Source organism: Carcharhinus amblyrhynchos, chromosome 4 (assembly GCF_965287045.1).
Source record: "Carcharhinus amblyrhynchos chromosome 4, sCarAmb.v2.hapA, whole genome shotgun sequence".
NCBI classification, from domain to species: Eukaryota; Metazoa; Chordata; class Chondrichthyes; order Carcharhiniformes; family Carcharhinidae; genus Carcharhinus; species Carcharhinus amblyrhynchos.
In genome coordinates, this window is record NC_137327.1 from 117,895,663 (window position 1) to 117,917,145 (window position 21,483).

At 42.6% G+C, this 21,483-nt stretch overlaps 1 protein-coding gene across 3 annotated transcripts in view; it reads right to left on the bottom strand.

Moving 5' to 3' along the window:
• Positions 1-17,130, bottom strand: part of atp11c (ATPase phospholipid transporting 11C (ATP11C blood group)) — a 132,259-nt gene extending 115,129 nt beyond the window's left edge. For all 3 annotated transcript variants that reach the window (XM_080187804.1, XM_080187802.1, XM_080187803.1), the window contains exon 1: positions 16,925-17,130. In XM_080187804.1, coding sequence (XP_080043930.1) covers positions 16,925-16,951 — 27 coding nt within the window. In that variant the 5' untranslated portion in view covers positions 16,952-17,130. The remainder of the gene's footprint in view (positions 1-16,924) is intronic.
• Positions 17,131-21,483: the final 4,353 nt, after the last annotated feature.

Below are 21,483 nucleotides of genomic sequence, written 5' to 3' on the forward strand. Positions count from 1 at the left end.
GCATATATTCTCATCATTAAAAGCTCAAACTCACCAACATTTTCCAAGTATAGAAACTTTGGAGTGAATGGAGCGACTTAAGACAAGTAACGAGGAAGGCCGAGGAAAAGACAGGGGACAAAAAAAATTGATTAGAGCCTTTCGAGGGGAGGCAGTAGAAACAGTCATCCTTGGGCCAATGCTACACTGTTTTAAGATTCCCCTGTATGGTATTTAGATTACTCTTTGGTCACTAAATACTGGAAAGCCTGAACACTCACTGCAAACAGTTACATTCTTAAATCAGACAAAAAAAGGATTTTTGTGAAAAACAATGTCCTGATGGTGGAATCCCAACACACCACCAAGAACAGAGGATCTGGTGGCAGTATACCACAGTATTGACAATTGAATATTACACAGTTATATCTTTTGAATGGCTTTGTAATACACACTCTTTAGTCCTTGCAGTAACACTTACAATAACTGACAAAATAAGTTACACTTTTGCGATGGTAAACATTACAGCTTGTACTTCCAAGGTCCTCATTTCTCACACATAACTTGTGTTTGCACCACTTACCATTTTATTCCAAAATCTGTTCTAAAACTGCTAATATCCTCAAAGTCTGCTCCAAACGATGTTCAATTTTCACTGGTAGGACCGATTATGAAACACTAGTTCATGTCTGCAATCTTTTGCATTTTAACAAAAACATTGATCAATATTTGAACAGGTTTAACTAAACAAAGTTCAAGGTCTCATTTTAGAGTAGATACACTGGCTCCATTAGGTAGTGTGCAAGGGGTCTTTGTCAATGGTTGCAGCCACTGCAGTTAACAAAACTGCCCAAATGCAATTTGCAAGCCGTACCAGTTCCGACTAATCTTATCCACCTAAGCCCCAAATGACATTGACCATCATTCACAGCTAAATGAAACTGGAGTACTGATCCTAATAGGACACAACCTGAAAATTACAGTTTACAATTTAGTACAAGTTTGGCATCATCTAAACCAGCCATCACTATTTAAGTCTTTTCAATAACTAAAATTACATACAGGGAGTTCAATAAGCTAGTTTAAAGGTTGCATGTGTAACTCTTGGCCCATCTGCCTTGCATAATGTATACGACCCCCAAATCAAAATTCTCATGGAACCGGTGTCTGCGCCATTGCCACATCTGAATGCCAACCATCTACTTTGGGATAGAACCTACAAAACTTAGTACAGTATCAGGATAGTCCAAGAACTCTTGTGGTGGAAAAACTGTATTTAAAAGTCAACTTACGTTCAAAGAATAATAACCATTATACCTGCCGTGTGTGCTTTCTTCTTCAGAAATAGACATACTCAAAACAACCCTCTAGAGGAAGGGACTTTTAAATATACTTGACAATTAGTCAAACTGGGGCGACAATTTATGTATATATACATACACACTTCTACAGGTTCAAAGGCAAATTCACAATAGCACTCAATTAATTCCATTCTGCTACTTTACAAGACATACTCTAAACTAGACTGCTAGAAATAAGTTTATATAGAGGCCACTAAATCATTAGAGTAGTCTGTATACATTCCTGGAGGTTTTCATCTCATTAGTAATAACTCTCATAAAACGACATTGTAAATCAATTGCCATTTGTGTACAAAGCTTGACCTCAAGACTTTGGCACAATATTAGATTGGAAAGTACTGAGCTTTCAGAAATCCACTACTACTCAAGGCAGATAGGCCATACAACAGTCTCTTAAAACCTTTAAACTAACTACATCCTGACTGCTATTTGCAGAAGAACTTTGAAAAAATATTAAGCCAGATTTTAGAATTATTAGAGGATGTAACAGAGAATGGACAACCAACAGTTGTAGTGTGATAAGGTACCAACATAAAAGGTTACTTTTATGACACAAGATCAAAACATGTAGCTAAATAACAGGAAACAGAAACTGGGTCATTTTCAGGTTGGTGAACTGCAAATTGTGGAGTGCATTTGGGATTAGTTCTGGGGACTCAACTGTTTATAATTTATATTAATTATGTAGACAGAGAAGGACTACACTGCAGCCAGATTTGCTTACGATGCAAAGATAGATAAGAAAGCAAGTTGTGAGTATACAAATTATTAGGCAAAGAAATACAGATAGGTCAAGTGGGCAGAATTTGGCAGATGGAGTTTAATCTGGGAAAATGAGACGTTGCTCATTATAAGACCATAAGACATACGAGCAGAAATCAGCCACTTGGCCCATCAAGTCTGCTCTGCTATTCACTCGACTGATTTTATTTCTCTAGAAAAAAGTTTATATAGAAGCTTTTGTATTCCAATTCTCCCCAAAATCCCGACTCCTTTTTCAATCAAGAACCCATCTCCGTCTTAAAGACATTCAATAACCTGGTCTCCACAGCCTTCTGCAGCAAAGAGTTCCACAGATTCACCACTCTCTGGCTGGAGAAATTCCTCCTCATCTTTGTTTTAAAGGATCGCCCCTTTAGCCTAAGGTTGTGCCCTCTGGTTCTAGTTTTTCCTACTAGTGGAAACATCCTCTCCACGTCCACTCTATTACGACGGGAAGAGTAAAAAAAAAATCAGTATTATTTAAATGAAGAGAGACTGCAGAATGCTGTGGTACAGAGGGTTCTGGGCGAATTTGCACATGAAGCACCAGAAAGTCAGCATGCAGGGACAGCAAGTAATTCGAAAGGCAAATTGAATATTGGCCTTTATTGCAAGAGGATCGGAATCTAAAGGTAGGGAAGTGTTACTACAACACTGGAGTACATGTCCGGTTTTGGTTACCTAACTTAAGGAAGGATATTGCATGGGAGTCAGTTCAGGAAGGTTCACCAAGCTGATTCCTGGGATGAAGTGGTTGTCCCATGAGGATAGCTTGAGCAAGTTGGACCAATACTCATTGGAATTTAGAAGAACGAGAGGTGACGTTATTGAATCATAAGATTTTGAGGGGTCCTGATGGGTTGATGGTGAGAGGATGTTTCTCCTCATGGAGAAATCAAGAACTAGGGGATAGTTTCAAAATAAGGCGCCATCCATTTAATGAAGAATATCTTCTTGCAGAGTGGAATTCTCTTTCTCGGTGAGCAGCAGAGGTTGAGTCACTGAATATATTAAAGGTCAACTTATGCAGACAGTCAATTGACAAGAGAGTAGAGGGTTAATGGGGACAGGCATGAAAGTGGAGTTTGGGCCATTCAGATCAACCATGGTCTTATGGAATGGCAGATCATGACTGAGGGACCAAATGGCCTACTGCTCCTCTTATTCGTGTTGTGTTCTTAAAAGCTCAGGATAATAATAAAAAGCTTCATGTTTGCCAATTCTTAATCATGGAATTTCAACTTAAAACTACTTTCACTGAAGGGAATGGCTAACAGTTCTATCACAATGTCAGAACAAAGTGAAAAATAAAAGGTCAATTTGAAGAGAGTAATGATATGAAACTGAACCAGTCACATGGCTGCTTAAAAACCAAGGTTGAGAGCGCATGTATTTAACCCATCTGAAGAACGATACAATAAAACTCATTCTAGCAATTTATTTTGCAAAATTCTTTCCAGATGAGAAATGCTTGCTAAGGTCAGCCATCCAGTTCATTGCTTTTATGCTCCCCACATTTAATTGGAAGGGGAAAATAGTGTCAACAGCAGAATAGTGTAACTATAGATGTGCAATTTCTTCTCAGACTACGGAACAGAATCGGGGGATGTGAACTGCTCACAGCGCTGAGTGCTAGTGAGACTAGGAACAGGAAGATTCTACAATTGAATGCGTGGCTCAAGGACTGGTGCAGGAGGGAGGGTTTCAAATTTGTAGATCATTGGGAAGTCTTCAAGAGAGGATGACACCTGTACAGAAAGGATGGGTTACTCCTTAACTGGAATGGCACAAATATCCTGGCTGGGAGCTTTGCTAGAGTGTTTCGGCAGGGTTTAAACTAATGTGGCAGGGGGATGGGGATCAAAATAGTAGGTCAGTAAACACCTGAGGCTGGGATGGGGCTGGGGGCCAGGGCAAGGCTACCTAAGAACAGCATTCTGGAGGACGATGACCAGAGTGGGCCTGGAGTGCATCTGCTTCAATGCGAGGAGCATGATGGGTAAGATAGACGAACTTAGGGCCTTAATGCTTACGTAGAACTTGGATGTGGTTGCAGTGAAGGAGGCTTGGTTAAAAGAAGGACAGGACTGGCAGCTGAATATTCCAGGGAATAAGTGTTTTAGGCGAGACAGAGGGGGGGGCTAAAAGAGGTGGGGGAGTAGCAATATTAGTTAGGGAGCATATTACAGCACTGCAGAGGGTGGACAATTTAGAGGGGTCATGTAATGAGTTGCTGTGGGAGGAGATCAAACAGGAAGGGTGCAATCACTATGCTGGGGGTATACTACAGACCACCCAACAGCCCACAGGAAGTGGAGGAACGGATATGTAAGGAGATTCTGGATAGGTGCAGAAAAAATAGGGTTGTTGTAGTGGGAGACTTTAATTTCCCTGATATAGACTGGAAAGTGCTTAGGGCTGGGGGTCTGGACAGGGAGGAATTTGTAAAATACTTACTGGAAGGCTCTTTGGAACAGTATGTAGGTAGCCCAACTAGAGAGGGGGCTGTACTGGGAAATGAGCCTGGTCAAGTCGTCAAAGTTTCAGTAGGGAAACATGTGACAAATAGTGACCACAATTCTGTTAACTTTAGGATAGTAATGGACAAGGATTAGTGTTGTCCTACGGGTAGGGTGCTAAATTGGGGGAAGGCTAACTATAGCCAGATTAGGCAGGAATTAGTGGCCGTTGATTGGGAGAGGCTGTTCGAGGGTAAGTCCATGTCTGGCATGTGGGAGTCTTTTAAGGAACAGCTGATAAGGCTGCAGGACAGGCACGTGCCTGTAAAAAAGGACGGATAGGAAAGGTAGGATTCGAGAGCCATGGATAACCAGGGAAATTGAGGATTTGATCAAAAAGAAAAGAGGCGTACATTAGGTCCAGGCAACTGAAAACAGACGAAGCGCTGAAGGAATACAGACAGAGTAGGAAAGAACTCAAGCAGGAGTTAGAAGGGCAAAAAGAGGTCACAAAATGTTCTTGCCAGACAGGATTACGGTGAATCCCAAGGCATTTTATTCATATGTTAGGAACAAAAGAGTTGTCGGGGAAAAAAAAAATCAGACCTCTCAGGGACAAAGGAGGTGAATTATGCTTAGAACCCAAGGGAATAGGGGAGATCCTAAATGAATACTTTGCACCAGTATTCACAAAGGAGACGGACGTGTTGACTGGGGGTGTCTCAGAGGGAGGTGTTGACCCATTAGAGAAAATCTCCATTACAAGGGAGGAAGTGTTAGGTTTTTTTTAGGGAACATTAAAACTGACAAATTCCCAGGGCCTGATGGCATCTATCCTAGACTGCTCAGGGAGACGAGATGAAATTGCTGGGCCTCTGACAGAAATCTTTGTCTCTTCATTGGAGACAGGTGAGGTCCCAGAGGATTGGAGGATAGCGAATGTGGTACCCTTATTTAAGGAGGGTAGCAGGGATAACACGGGTAATTATAGGCCGGTGAGCTTGACGTCCTTGGTAGGGAAGTTGTTGGAGAAGATTCTTATAGATAGGATGTATGCACATTTAGAACAGAACAATCTCATTAGTGACAGACAGCATGGTTTTGGAAGAGGGAGGTCGTGCCTTACAAATTTGGTGGAATTTTTTTGAGGAGGTGACAAAAACGGTTGACGAAGGAAGGGCCTTGGATGTTGTCTATATGGATTTCAGTAAGGCGTTTGACAAAGTCCCTCATGGCAGATTGGTGAAAAAGGTTAAGGCTCATGGGATACGAGGAGAAGTGGCTAGATGGGTAGAGAACTGGCTTGGCTACAGGAGACAGAGGGTAGCAGTCGAAGGGTCTTTTTCCAGCTGGAGATCTGTGACCAGTGGTGTTCTACAGAGCACTGGGACCTCTGCTATTTATGATTTATGAGGTGTAACTGGTGTGATCAGCAAGTTTAAGGATGACATGAAGATGGCTGGACTTGCTGATGGTGATGAACATTGTCGGACAATACAGCAGGATACAGATAGGCTGGAAAATTGGGCAGAAAAATGGCAGATGGAATTTAATCCAGATAAATGCAAAGTGATGCATTTTGGAAGAACTAATGTGGGGGATGAGATATACAATAAATGGCAGAACTATCAAAAGCATAGAAACACAGAGGGACCTAGATGCGCAAGTCCACAAATCCTTGAAGGTGACAGCACAGGTGGAGAAGGTGGTGGAGAAAGTGGTGAAGAAGGCATATGGTATGCTTGCCTTTATAGGATGGGGTATAGAGTTTAAAAGCTGGAGTCTGATGTTGCAGCTGTGTAGAACACTGGTTAGGCCACATTTGGAGTACTGCGTCCAGTTCTGGTCACCGCACTACCAGAAGGACGTGGAGACTTTAGACAGAGTGCAGAGGAGGGTTACCAGGATGTTGCCTGGTATGGAGGGTCTTAGTTATGAGGAGAGATTGGGTAAACTGGGGTTGTTCTCCTTGGAAAGACGGAGAATGAGGGGAGACCTAATAGAGGTGTACAAAATTACAAAGGGTATAGATAGGGTGAACAGTGGGAAGCTTTTTCCCAGGTTGGAGGTGACAATCACGAGGGGTCACAGGCTCAAGGTGAGAGGGGCAAGGTATAACTCAGATATCAGAGGGACTTTTTTTTTTTTACACAGAGGGTGGTGGGGGCCTGGAATGCACTGTCAAGTAGGGTGGTGGAGGCAGACACGCTGGCATCGTTTAAGATCTACCTGGAAAGTCACATGAGGAGACTGGAAATGGAGGGATACAAACGAATGGTCTAGTTGGACCAATGAGCAGTACAGGCTTGGAGGGTCGAAGGGCCTTTTCCTGCGCTGTACTGTACTGTTCTTTTCTTTGAACAGAATTAGCTCCGTACTCATTCCTCAAAACATAAAGTGACAAAAGAAAGTGCGCAAAATAAACCAAAGAATTGCAAAATGATTATATTCCTTCAGTCTACTAGAGTTGCACCCTACATATATTTGATATTATTTGTAGGCAAGCTTTTTGAAATACTTAAGTATATATTTTCTCAATCAGCCCTGACCTGCAACCAATTATGTTCAAACTCAAAGTATTTTCAAAGTGCAAATGATCTATTAAAGACAAACTGTCAAGAACTCTAGTGTCGGCACATTTTTGTATCTTCTTACCATTTTGCATCAATCCAGACTCCATATGGAATATCAACAGATGGGAAATTTAGTAAGTTACAGGAAATTTGCTCCTCAGTATCCCAGAACAAACTTCTTCAAGTCCTTTTAGGGTTGCAGCAACCAGCGGAGTCAAATTCATGGAATGCATTCAGAAAAAAGACAGGAGTTAATGCACACATTCTAATTGGACAAGTTCTGGTAGTTACTTCAGATGATAGAATGCAGATTGTCATTCAGCCAATCATGACGAGCTGGCTCTTTGATACAACTAGTCCCACATTCCAACTGCTTCCCCAGAGCATAAATTTTTTTCATCCCCTTCAATTATTTACCCAATTACCTTTTAAAAATTACTGCTGATTCTGCTTTCAGCACCCTTTCAGGTAGCACACTGCAAATTGTCACATAAAGCAATTCTCACCGTGTCTGGTCCTTTTGCTAATTACTTTAAATCCACGTCGTTTGCTTACTGACTTGCCTACCACCCAGAAATAGTTTATCCTTACTTACTGTATCAAAAACAATCATGATTCGGAATACCTCTTATCAAATCGCTCATTAAAGTTCTTTGCTAACCCCAAATTTTATAAAAATCTGGAATTAAAGTCTAATGAATCATAGATTACTACAGGGCAGAAGGAAGCCATTCGACCCATCAAGTCTACACCAACCATAATTCCACCCAGGCTCTATCCCCATTACCCTCTAACCTTATGCATTTACCCTAGTGAATCCCTCTGACACAAAGAAGCGATTTAGCATGGGCAATACACAAAATCCACATTTTTGCACTGTGGGAGGAAACCGGACCACCCATAAGAAACCCACGCAGACATGGAGAGAATGTGCAAACTCCACATAGTGACCCAGGCTGGAAATCGAACCTGGTTCCCTAGCGCTGAGAGGCAGCAGTGTTCATCACTGTGCCACCCAATGATGACCATTAAACTATTGTCGATTGTCATAAAAACCCATCTGGTTCACTAAAGTCCTTTTGGGGAAGGAAATCTGCTGTTCTTACCCGGTTAGGCTTATACATGACTCCAGACCCACAGAAATGTGGTTGACTAAATGCCCCTCAGTGATGGGCAGTAAATGCTGGCCCAAGCCAGTGACGCCAACATCCCACGAACAAAAATTTTTTTTCGCAATTTCTGCATCACTCCATACCTCATTCACCCGTGATACTAATTTGGTAAATCTCCTCCACACCCTATCTATGCCTTGACATCCTTCCTAAGGAGTGGTGCCTTGTATGGAAAGGCAATACTCCAACTGGGGCCCAATGAGGTGATTCAGTTTGATTACAACTCCTGATGCAAAACAGATTGCTTGTATCTATAAGATATGTACAGTGCACTGGCAGTTTGAATGTTCTGTTCCTTGAACATTCTCACAAATTTATAGATGGTTAGATTTGGAATATGTTGGAAAATGTGTAAAAGGTTTAAACAGAATTTAAAGATCTACCATACACTTACTGATAAAATGCCAGAAACATTGTAAATATTACATGTTTGTATTGCTCAAATAAGTGATCATTTATTGGATATAGACATTTAACACAGAACTGCAATTCAGGGAGACAAAAGATTGTCTTGATGTTGATGGGAAAGGCATAAAATAATGTATCGCTTAAAAAGGATAGCAGGACTAGAGGACACAGCCTCAAGATAAGGGGGGGACAGTTTAGATCAGAGTTGAGGGGGAACTTCTTCACTCAAAGGGTGGTGAATCTCTGGAATTCTCTGCCTGTTGAAGTGGTGGATGAGGGGGGATCTTATAGAGATGTATAAAATAATGAAGGGGATGGTAGAGAGATTCTTCCTGCTTAGAAAGGATAGTAGGGCTAGAGGGCACAGCCTCAAGATTGGGGGGGGGAGGGGGGGGCAGTTTAGATCAGAGTTGAGGAGGAACTTCTTCACTCAAAGCATGGTGAATCTCTGGAATTCTCTGCCCGTTGAAGTGATGGAGGCTACCTCGCTAAATATATTTAAGTCACGGGTAGATAGGTTTTTGATAGACAGGGGAATTAAGGGTTATGGGGAGAAAGTGGGAAAGTGGAACTGATCCACTTCAGATCAGCCATGATCTTACTGAATGGCAGGGCAGGCTCAAAGGGCTAGATGGCCTACTCCTGTTCCTATTTCTTATGTTCTTATATGATAATTCTGAGACTTCACATTGCACGAATTCCTAAAATACCCCCGTAGTGTCAGTGGCAGCTCAATTGATGGTATTCTCACCTCTGAATCAGAAGGTCAAATGTTCAATCCTCACAAGGATTTGAGAACAAAATTCAAAGCTGACATTCCATCACTGTAGAGAGGGAGCACTGTACTGCGAGGCGTTACCCTTTAGATGAAATGTTAAATCAAGGCCGTCCCTACCCTCTCAGGCAAATAAAAAGGCAATTACATATGGGCAATAAACACTGGCCTAGTCAGTAGCACTCATCCTTGTATTAGAGCAAAAGACCAACTCCAGTTGCATTAACGGAGGCAAGGAGGCAAAGAACTTGCCCAAACCAAACTGGCACATCTCTTTATTCGATATTACTAATGAACTAATTTCAGCTCCAAAGCAGAATCTTGGGTTGTCCACTGAAATAAGTCTAGTTATGCAAAATGAGCGCCCTCAGCATGCCAAATTTGTTTCATTTCAGCTTTAGCCTTAAAAACATATCCCTAAGTCAGCACATTTATCTTGTAGAATGGGAGCCAAATTTCCTGGATTACACAACATAGACTGCACCATGCTGATGCACCTTCAGAGTGATGAATAGCCTCTGTTGACAACAAATTTTATGGATTAGAATGCAAATACTGTAAAACAATTAAAATAAAGTTGATTAGGCAGCACTTCAATGAACCCAGGAAATCCAAAAATAGTTTCAACAGACATCTTAGCTCTACTAGTTAAAAACAAATGCTTAAGAAGATCTGACCAAGTGAACAGTAAAGTGGAGAATGCTTTATGCAAATATTGGGTCTCAAGAGGAGAGTTGTTGGTACTTGCAAATGGAACACCCCATTTTGGACTAAATACTTTTGAATGTATTGTCCCAATTCATAGATTTGCCAAACAGGAGTGGTTGAGTGAACAAGGTGCAGATTAATCCACCAATTTTTAAAATATTTTATTTAGAGGCAAGGTGGTTCTGCTGCTGCATTTATTCTTTTTTAAAATTCATTTGTGGGACATGGGCGCTGCTGGCTGGACAGCATTTATTTTCACTTCCTAGTTGCCCTTGTTCAGAGGGCAGTTGAGAGTCAGCCACATTGCTGTGACTCTGGAGTCACATATAGGCCAGACCAAGCAAAGACAACAGATTTCCTTCCCTAAAGGACATGAGTGAACCAGGTGGGTTTTTCCAGCAATAGTTTCATGTCAGTTGATTCTTAACTCCAGATTTTTTTTATTGAATGCAAAGTTCACCATCTGCCATGGTGGCATTCAAACCCAAGTGCCCAGAACATCTGCTGAATTTCTGGATTAATAGGCTAGGGATAATACCATTGGGACATCGCATCCCCTAAACAGTATGCTTAGTAGAGTAGTAACTTTTTCCTTTTGGTAGTGACAACTTTCATCAGTCGTGGGAACAATGGATGTCAATATTCGCAGGAATTTCACTAAGTATCCACAAGACAAAGGAGCATAAGTAGGCCATTTGGCCCATTGAGTCTGCTCTATCATTCTTCTAGGTTGCATCATGATATGTTCCCATTTCTCATGACAGAAATTCTGTCATCCCCAAATGAGGCAGCCTTCAATTTAGTATATGCCAGCTTTGTGCAATGGTTTAAGGAAATATATTTGAACGACCCAAAGTCATTTCATATTCGCTCTAAAACGTTCTCACCATCCAAGACTTTGACAATTCCAACACATTCCTGGCTGGTATCGCACATTTATTTTTGTTATCTTGACATCAGCAAAACTCAACTGCCCATGTCTTAACTCAAACTAAGTCCCATTTACCCATCAATCCTGTGCCGAAGGACTTAACACTGCTCCAGGATTAAGCAACATTTTGATTTTAAAAATCTTATTTTCAAATCCCTCCTGCTTTCTGTAATCTCCTGCAGTCACACAACCTCTGAGATATCTGTGCTCATTTAATTCTGGACTCAACTATCCCTGATTTATAATCTTTCCAGCATTGGTAACTAAGCCTTCATTTGCTGGGCATCAAGCTCTTGAATTTCTTCCCTAAACCTCTATGCTTTTCTCTAACTCTCCTCTGCTAATAAAATCCTTAAGCTGTACCTCGAAGCAAACTTTTGGTCATCTGACCTAATAGTTCCTTTAGCAGCTGAGTTCCAAATCTTGCTTTACAATGCTCTTTTGGAGCACTTCAGGATTATTTTAATATGTTAAAGGCATAATTTATGAAAGAGAGAATAAAGACAATTACATACAATGTCATCTTGTATTTACTTTAACATGACAATGCCTTTCAAATGAACAAAGGTTGAGGGGCTAAACAGCCTTCATCTGTTCTGCCATTCAATGAGATTAAGGCAGATTTCTGACCTGGTTTCAAATTCCCACCTTTGCCCCAAATCCTTCAATATTTTTGATTTGCGAAGTTCTATTGGTTTCACATTTAAAATTGGCAATTTATCCCTATCCACAATCTCCAACAAACCTGACCACCCAGATGAAAACAAATAGCAATTTCCTACATATAATTAATATGAATAAAAGTAGAAATGATAAATGTGCTTTCACAGCATTCAGTTTTTGTCTTTAATATTCTGTCAGGTTTACAGAAGAGGGATGGGCGCAGTAGCGAGAGAAGTTTCACAGTACAGCTTTAATGGAAAAAAAATTGGGCAGAGGGGTTCCTACATCAGAATTACAGTTCAAATCACCACTGAGCTTAAATGTGGTTTATTGAGGAAGAAATGCTGAATACAGCATTAAAAATATTAGTTTAAAATCCAGCTCAGACAAGATGGGCAGAATCCAATTTGCTGGAGATCATCTGTCAAACTTTATATATAGGGTCAGTAAATCACGGGTGACTAATCTTCAAAAACGATAGCACACAAAAAGGAAGCAAGCCACTCTGCTTTTCTTCCTGACCTTGCAATAATCTGGCATTGCTCCAAAGAAATTAATGCAGCAGCTGTTAATTTAGTAGACTGTCAAGAATAATTAGTCTTCAGGAGACCTCCAGACCTATTTAGACCACTTCACTGCGCAAAGTACCTGAACAAGAGAGCAACCTAAATGGGACAAGCCAGGTCAGTGTTTCAACATCACAAGTATGCACCCTACTGTCTGGAAGGAAAACAGAGAAAAATGTGGCATTGTCCACAAGCACAAATGTAGTGGTGCATGGTTTCCTGCATTATTTTTGTACTACACAGATGCTGCATTAAATCACTCCCAATTTGTGGAAATGAGTGGAGCAGTGAGGTGTTCCAGCAGCAATATAGACCAAGTCACTGTTTGATTCAAATATCATTTCAACTTCATATCTTCTTTCAGTACAAACCTATCACTCAATGGGAATGCCTGCATTTTAATACAGGTGCAAGAATTATCTTCCTGAACTCACATCAAATCTACACCAATTCTAGAAAATCAAAGAGAGAAAAATAACTGTTGAAATTTAAGTTAATTTTGTCCAGTTTATAAATATTAGTCCCAAATTGGAAAGGGTGAAAAAAAAGTACAACAAATCCATTATAGAGCCAAATCTGGCAATACAATGAAAATAAAACTGGTCAGATTTTTGCCCTAGTAGAGCTGCAACTCTTGTACCAGGCCAGCTTCTGAACATAAAGCTGACGCAACAGCTATCTAGTAAGTTGTAAATACATGCTTGTCTTCTCACTAATTTGCATGGAATGTCTATCTCGCCACCAACAAAGACAACAATAAGAGACATATCTTTTAAAAAAAAGCATAAATCTCATTAAATAAAATGCAGCCTCTTCACTTTCTCTGCAACTGCAAAATCAAGATCTGGAGACTAAAACAAATAACATTTTCAATGAATTGACAGGAAAGCCAGGATTATTATTTCCCCCTTCTGTACTGTCTTGGGTATTCTGCCAACAGTGGCAAACACTCATACCAGAATCAACTATATGCAAAGGTAGAGGCTCAGCTGCGAAAGTGAAAGCTCAATTTAGCAACACGTCAAAACAGGCTCAAGGAGAACCACGCACACAGACTGTAAGAGTAAAGATTGCTTGAAAAATTTTTTGGCAGAATGGGAAGAAAGGAACAGAACATTGCCTCAGAATTTATAAGGGAGCAGAGGACAGATAAAAATAGATTTGGCTGAATTTTCAAGAATGAGAATTAAATGCCAGTAACTGAGGCGAATAGAAGTGAAATATGGCACTACTCACTCAGGCTTTTTTTTGTCTCTCATTATCCTCCATACCTCTCCTAAAGGTGATTCATTGTCCCCATGTGGTCACACTTCATTTGTAACCCCAAAGAGCACATGAGTCAACCACAGGCAGAATGACAGCAGCAGCTCAATCAGACATACCCAGACTTCCATTCATGCTAAATTTGCAAGGTATTATTCAATAGCATCAAGAGCAAGAACAATAGTTAGCCAAGGACACCTTTACTGATGTGCTGAGCATAACCAGCTAACTCAGCACAGACCAGGAGCCAAATCTGCTCTACAGTTATGATGGTATGTGCTTTTCCCATACAGATCACAGATCCAGTGATGCTATTTACCCACCAAGCTACCAAATGATTCAAGAATATATTTAATGAGATGAATACTGGGAATAAGGTTCATATATTGCTGCAAAAGATTATTTGTTACATTAGCAACCATTGTGATTTTTAATATGCAACATTTACAATACTATTCTATTGACACTATTGTCAGATGAGTACATCTCCAACAACATAAGAAGCTCAACACTACCCAGGACAATGCAACCTGCTTAACTGGCACCCCATCCACCACCTTACACATTCATTCCTTCCATAAATAGCAAGCCACGGTAGTAGCAGGTTCAATTGATAAGATGCACCACAGCAAGACTCATTTAACAGCACTTTGGTTTAAACCAGTCACCTACACAACCCAAATACATGTCGTCATGAACTTCAAATCATCCACTGCAACTCAAACTCTAGAATAAATATCATTTCATTCGTGCCAAAAAAAATAAGCCAACTCGAAGTACAGTCAATTAGTACAGAAACTAGATTTCCTTTTATTACTAGGCTCAATAATGAAATGGCCTGACAAAGCACTGCTGCTGTCCATTAAACCTGGTAAATAAATTTAATCTTTAATACCCTTGATGTGGGAAAACAAGCCCCTCCCTCCCCTACACACAACCATATCTAACTGTTCACACTATCCTTCATCTGAGACATGGCGATCTCAGGTTAAATCACCACCAGTCAGTGCCAATGGTCATCTGCGATTGTGGCAACTTTACCTCAATCCAAAAAGATTACGTTCTGTAGGTTCTCTCATATATCATTGATGAGTGTATTTGTTTGGTATATGCTAGAATGGCCAATTTATAAAATTAAACTGAATGTTTACTTGATCAGTTTTCAGCACCAAGAAACAAGCAGAAGTTACTGTGAACCAAGTCCAATAATCCCAGCATTATTTCCAGAATGAATTTAAATCCATGAGAAAGATTCTACTAACACTTTTTGTTATGCGTCACATCTTGGTCTGGTTAGATGAACCATCTAGTTTGTTATTTAAGCAATGCCTGGAATTAAAAATACTTCATTATTGAGAGTTTAAACATGGGTTATTGTTTAGTACATGTTGTGACTTGCTCTGTCAAATTAGTGTAATTAGTACAGTATGGACAGATGCATGTCTGCAACATGCTCCATCTTCTCTTCTATGTCATCTTTTTCCTTTTTTGCAGACTTCAAAATTATGAAATTTAACACTTCTCGATGAACAATTCAGCTGCTGAATTTGAGGGGTAAAACAACCTAGTGACCATCGCAGCAGTCTTATTGAAGGCATGAAATTCTTTCAATGGAGCAGACGTGTGTTTTGAATAACATTTGTTTGTATTACAAGGCTCATCTAATTATTTACAAGGCACAAATTAAAGGATTGATTAGTATCTTGAAATTAGCCCAAGATACATAGTTAAGTGCCACATTTTCAGCAAAAATTCCAAAATTTGTTCAATGTTTAACGTCAGTGCAATCTTCAGGGGCATAATTATCATTAGCTTTATACCATGCTCAAGTATTTGACAACTGGCTGTAAAAGATATTTCAGACTGCGTCGCCTTCACTTCATTCTGTAATGCAGAATTTCTCACATAATCTCAAGTAGAATTTTTATGTAGTTAGGTTTGCAGTTCCTGATTACTATTGTCCAGCAGTCCTTCCCAGAAAGTTTGGTGAGGAACAGGCTCAGGTATGAATTGTCAAACTCCTGCTTGTGTGGAAAATGGCTAGTTGGATCAAATAATGCAGGGTGACTGGAAAACATGCAACCATACTGCAGTATCAAGTGATCAAGAGAAAACAAAACCTTGCATTAAAAAATCCTTGAAATTTGCACTAGGAGCATTCACTAATCTGCAAACTGTTCCAAGGTGATAGGAAGCAAGAATCGCAGCCACATCCATCGAGTGCCCCAACACAATAGCAAATGGTTCACAACACTTGGCAAGGATGATGGCTGACTAACCTTCCTTAGTATTGACTGTGAATGAAATACTTCTAAAATTTCACCTGCAGTCTCGGATTCCCTTTTTTCAAAGATAGCATTGCTATTGAAAAAAAGACTGATGCTGGATCATTTATTTCCACCATAATCAATAGATGGATTTTTAAACTGTTCTGTCAAAAAATGACCAAAGAACCAAAAAGCATGTTGTTAATTTCGGAGAGGATATGCAAGTAACTAGTAAAAAAAACTTTCTGCATTTAGTTTAGCGCATTAGTTTCTTGTTCTAATTATAGTCTTAAATACGGCTAAGAATATTGCACTGTGTAAAAATGGGCTGCAATGTTACAAACGTTGCTAAGACTAGGACCCCCACAGACCAGGCCAGCAAGGATAAATCGGGGAAGCTAACTTAGGCAGACTCAGGACACACGGGCAACTTGCATCGAAACCTCAGTTGAACATCCAACATCCCAAAAGGAATTTAAACAAATAGTTTCTTCCCGGGGATTGCCGCATTTATCAATCGGTGCACGGTGCATACATTTTCCACTCTGCCAAGGCTTCCAACTTAAAAATAAATTAAAAGCAGGGCGCCCTGAGGACTTTTACAGGGAAAAAAACGCGATTTCACCAGGAACGCTTGCATGAAACGCTAACGTTGTTGCGGTAAAAACCTGGTGTGAAAAAAAGGGAAACAACTTGCTTGATAACACAAAACAAGAAATATGCAGGGAAAATGCAGCCCCCGTGGACGAGACAGAGATGGACTGAAGGTTTCAGGTCGATGACCTTTCGACAAGACAACTTTTGCAAACTGACTGGGTCAAGATGTAAAGGAGCAACGCTGGATGTGTAGGAGTTGCCCCGGTGCTCATGCTGTTTCTTGCAGGGAAGCTGCCAGGGACGCAAGGGTTGCTGCACGCGGCAGCTGTCGGGCCAACGGTCCGAGCTCGCTCAGTCAATGAGCCCGGCCATCAGTGCGATCGCCGGCGGCAGGTAAGGGAGTTGGATCCTAACCCGCGGGAGGACATTCACTGACTCACCCATCGGTTAATTCCACAGCGGAACATGTCGCGCCGTCTCCCTCTAGCTCTCCCTCAGCCGCTTAAATCCGGCTGCGCCGCGACCTCCCGACGCCCGAACATTTCAGCGGCCGTTACTCGCCCGCTCGGTCCTCCTCCTCCTCAGGGTGGTCGATTTTAGTCACTCAGAGTCGGACAAATCCCCCTTTCAACAATTCCCACTGCTCCCTTCCCCCCTCCCGCCCCCCCTTCCCCGACTCGCTCTGGGCGCCGCCTTCACTTCATTTCGCTCCTCCTTCGCCACTTTGGGGGCGGGGGGAATCGCGCGATCAAAACAACCGTGAAGCGCCAAGTCCCCCCTCCGTCTTCTCCCCCGCGGCGGCCCTTACCCTGACCCGCCCTTTTTCCACTCCGTCCCACTGCGCATGCCCACCTGCTGGCTGCGCTACACACTGGGATTTGTAGTTCTTCTCCCCCTCCCTTCCCAGGAAACTACATTTCCCGGCGGTCAGCACGGCGTCTCCACAGACCCCGCCCCCAGTACGCACAGCTCGAGTCTGCCCTCTGTTTGCAGCTTTGGTTCTGGTCCATTCTGCAACCGTGCCATTTCCGTGGATTCATGAAGGGAAAGTTGTGTTTGATGAATTTACTGGATTTTTGTGAAGATGTAAGATATGAAGGGTATTAACGATGGAAAGATGATAGGAGTTGAGGGCCTGAATGAGATCATCGTCACTAGAGAGGTAGTGCTCAACAGACGAGTGGGTCTGATGGTGGACAAGTCCCCGGGACCGGATGGAATGCATCCCAGGGTCTGAAGGAAATGGCGGAAGTGATAGTGGATGCCTTAGTGATTATTTTCCAAACCTCGCTGGATTCCGGGGAAGTGCCAGAAGATTGGAAAACGGCTAACGTTACGCCGCTGTTTAAAAAGGGTAGCAGGCAAAAGTCAGGGAATTGTAGGCCGGTTAGTTTAACGTCTGTTGTAGGAAAAATGCTTGGATCTGTCATCAAAGAAGAAATAGCAAGGCATCTTGAGAAGAATTGTTTGATAGAGCAGACGCAGCACGGATTCCTTAAGGGGAAGTCGTGTCTGACAAATTTATTGGAATTCTATGAGGATGTGTCTAGTGCGGTGGACGGAGGGGAACCGGTGGATGTGGTGTTTCTCGATTTTCAGAAGGTGTTTGATAAGGGGCCGCACAAAAGGTTGTTACAGAAAGTTAGGGGGCATGGAGTTGGGGGTAAGGTGTTAGCGTGGATAGAGGATTGACTGTCAAATAGGAGGCAGAGAGTAGGTGTCAATGGGTGCTATTCGGATTGGAGGTTGGTGACTCATGGAGTGCCCTAGGGATCGGTGCTGGGGCCTCAGCTATTTACCATTTATATAGATGATCTGGAGGAGGGAGCTGAGTGTAAGGTGTCGAAATTTGCTGATGACACAAAGACAAACATAAGAACATAAGAAATAGGAGCAGGAGTAGGCCATCTAGCCCTTCAAGTCTGCCCTGCCATTCAATAAGATCATGGCTGATCTGTCGTGGCTCAGTTCCACATTCCTGCCCTCTCCCCATAACCCTTAATCCCCTCACTTATCAAAAACCCATCAACCCGCATCTTAAAAATATTTAGCGAGGCAGCCTCCACCACCTCAACGGGCAGAGAATTCCAGAGATTCACCACCCTTTGAGTGAAGAAGTTCCTCCTCAACTCCGTTCTAAACCGCCCCCCCCCCCCCCCTTTATCTTGAGGCTGTGCCCCCTAGTCCTACTGCCCTTTCTGAGCGGGAAAAGTCTCTCCACCTCTATCCTATCCATCCCATTCATCATCTTATATGTCTCAATGAGATCTCCCCTCATTCTTCTAAACTCTAACGAGTACAAGCCTAGTTTATTCAGCCTCTCCTCATAGCTCAACCCCCTCAACTCCGGTATCAGCCTAGTAAACCTCCTCTGCACTCCCTCCAAGGCCAAAATATCCTTGCGTAAGTATGGCGACCAAAACTGCACGCAGTACTTCAGCTGCGGCCTCACCAATGCCCTATACAGCCGCAGCAAGACCTCCCTACTTTTATATTCAATCCCCCTCACTATGAAGGCCAGCATCCCATTAGCCTTCCTGACCACCTGCTGCACCTGCAGGCTGGGTTTTTGCGACTCATGCACAAGGACCCCGAGGTCCCTCTGCACCGTCGCCTGCTGCAGTTTTTCGCCACGTAAGTAATAGTCCTTCCTACCATTATTCCTACCAAAGTGGACCACCTCACACTTACCAACATTAAATTCCATTTGCCATTTCCTGGCCCATTTTCCCAGCCTATCTAGATCCTTCTGCAGACTCTCCACACCCTCCGAGCAATTTGCCATTCCACCAATCTTGATGTCATCAGCAAATTTCGACACCATACACTCGGTTCCCTCCTCCAGATCATCTATATAAATGGTAAATAGCTGAGGCCCCAGCACCGACCCCTGGGGCACTCCACTAGTCACCAACCGCCAATCCGAATAGCACCCATTAACCCCCACTCTCCGCCTCCTATTTGACAGCCAATCCTCTATCCACGCTAACACCCTACCCCCAACTCCATGCCCCCTTACCTTCTGCAATAACCTCTTGTGAGGTACCTTGTCAAACGCCTTCTGAAAATCAAGAAAGACCACATCCACTGGCTCTCCTCTATCCACCGCCCTAGACACATCCTCATAGAACTCCAATAAATTCGTCAGACACGACTTCCCCTTAACGAAACCGTGCTGCGTCTGCTCTATCAAGCAATTCCCCTCAAAATGCCTCGCTATTTCCTCCTTGATGACGAATTCTAACATTTTACCTACAACAGACGTTAAACTAACCGGCCTATAATGCCCTGCCTTTTGCCTGCCACCCTTCTTAAACAACGGCGTAGCATTAGCCGCTTTCCAATCTTCCGGCACTTCCCCGAAATCCAGCAACATTTGGAAAATAACCACCAAGGCATCCACTATCACCTCCGCCATTTCTTTCAGAACCCTCGGATGCATTCCATCCGGTCCTGGGGACTTGTCCACAATCAGTCCCTCCAGTCTGTCGAGCACCGCCTCTCTAGTAACAATAATGTCATTGAGACCCTCCAGTCCTACCACCTTTCCATCGCTAACACCCGGCAAATTATTCACGTCCTCCTCCGTGAAGACCGAAACAAAAAAGTTATTCAAGACCTCAGCCATTTCCCCATCCCCTACCACTAAGTCCCCCCTCTCATCCTCTAAGGGTCCAATGTTCACCCTAGCCAGCCTCTTCCTTTTTATATGATCTGGAGGAGGGAACTGAGTGTAGGGTGTCGAAATTTGCTGATGACACCAAGATTGGTGGAACGGCAAATTGTGCGGAGGGTGTGGAGAGTCTACAGAAGGATCTAGATAGGCTGGGAGAATGGGCCAGGAAATGGCAAATGGAATTTAATGTTGGCAAGTGCGAGGTGGTCCACTTTGGTAGGAATAATGGTAGGAAGGATTATTACTTACGTGGAGAAAAACTGCAGCAGGCGACGGTGCAGAGGGACCTCGGGGTCCTTGTGCATGAGTCGCAAAAACCCAGCTTGCAGGTGCAGCAGGTGGTCAGGAGGGCGAATGGGATGCTGGCCTTCATAGCAAGGGGGATTGAATATAAAAGTAGGGAGGTCTTGCTGCGGCTGTATAGGGCATTGGTGAGGCCGCAGCTGGAGTTCTGTGTGCAGTTTTGGTCGCCGTACTTACGCAAGGATATTTTGGCCTTGGAGGGAGTGCAGAGGAGGTTTACTAGGCTGATGCCGGAGTTGAGGGGGTTGAGCTATGAGGAGAGGCTGAATAAACTAGGCTTGTACTCGTTAGAATTTAGAAGAATGAGGGGAGATCTCATTGAGACGTATAAGATGATGAATGGGATGGATAGGATAGAGATGGAGAGACTCTTCCCGCTCAGAAAGGAGAGTAGGACTAGGGGGCACAGCCTCAAGATAAAGGGGGTGCGGTTTAGAACGGAGTTGAGGAGGAACTTCTTCACTCAAAGGGTGGTGAATCTCTGGAATTCTCTGCCCGTTGAAGTGGTGGAGGCTACCTCACCAAATATTTTTAAGACGCGGTTGATGGGTTTTTGATAAGTGAGGGGATTAAGGGTTATGGGGAGAGGGCGGGAAAGTGGAACTGAGCCACGACAGATCAGCCATGATCTTATTGAATGGAGGGGCAGGCTCGAAGGGCCAGATGGCCTACTCCTGCTCCTATTTCTTATGTTCTTATATATTTATGAAAACTCTTGCTATCCTTTTTTATATTAAGCGCTAGCCCAGCTTCATAGTTTCTCCAACCCTTCTTTATCAACTTCTTTGTCAATCTTTGTTGACGTTTAAACCTCTCCCAATCCTCTTCTCGCCCACTACTCTTAGCTACTCTAAACGCCTCTGCTTTTAATTTAACACTTCCCTTCACCTCCTTCGTTATCCACGGCTTATTACCTCTCGTCCTACGGTCCTTTTTAACCATTGGAATAAATTTCTGCTGAGCACCAAGAAAGATCTCCTTAAAGATCCTCCACTGCTCCTCAGCAGACCTACTTTCCAA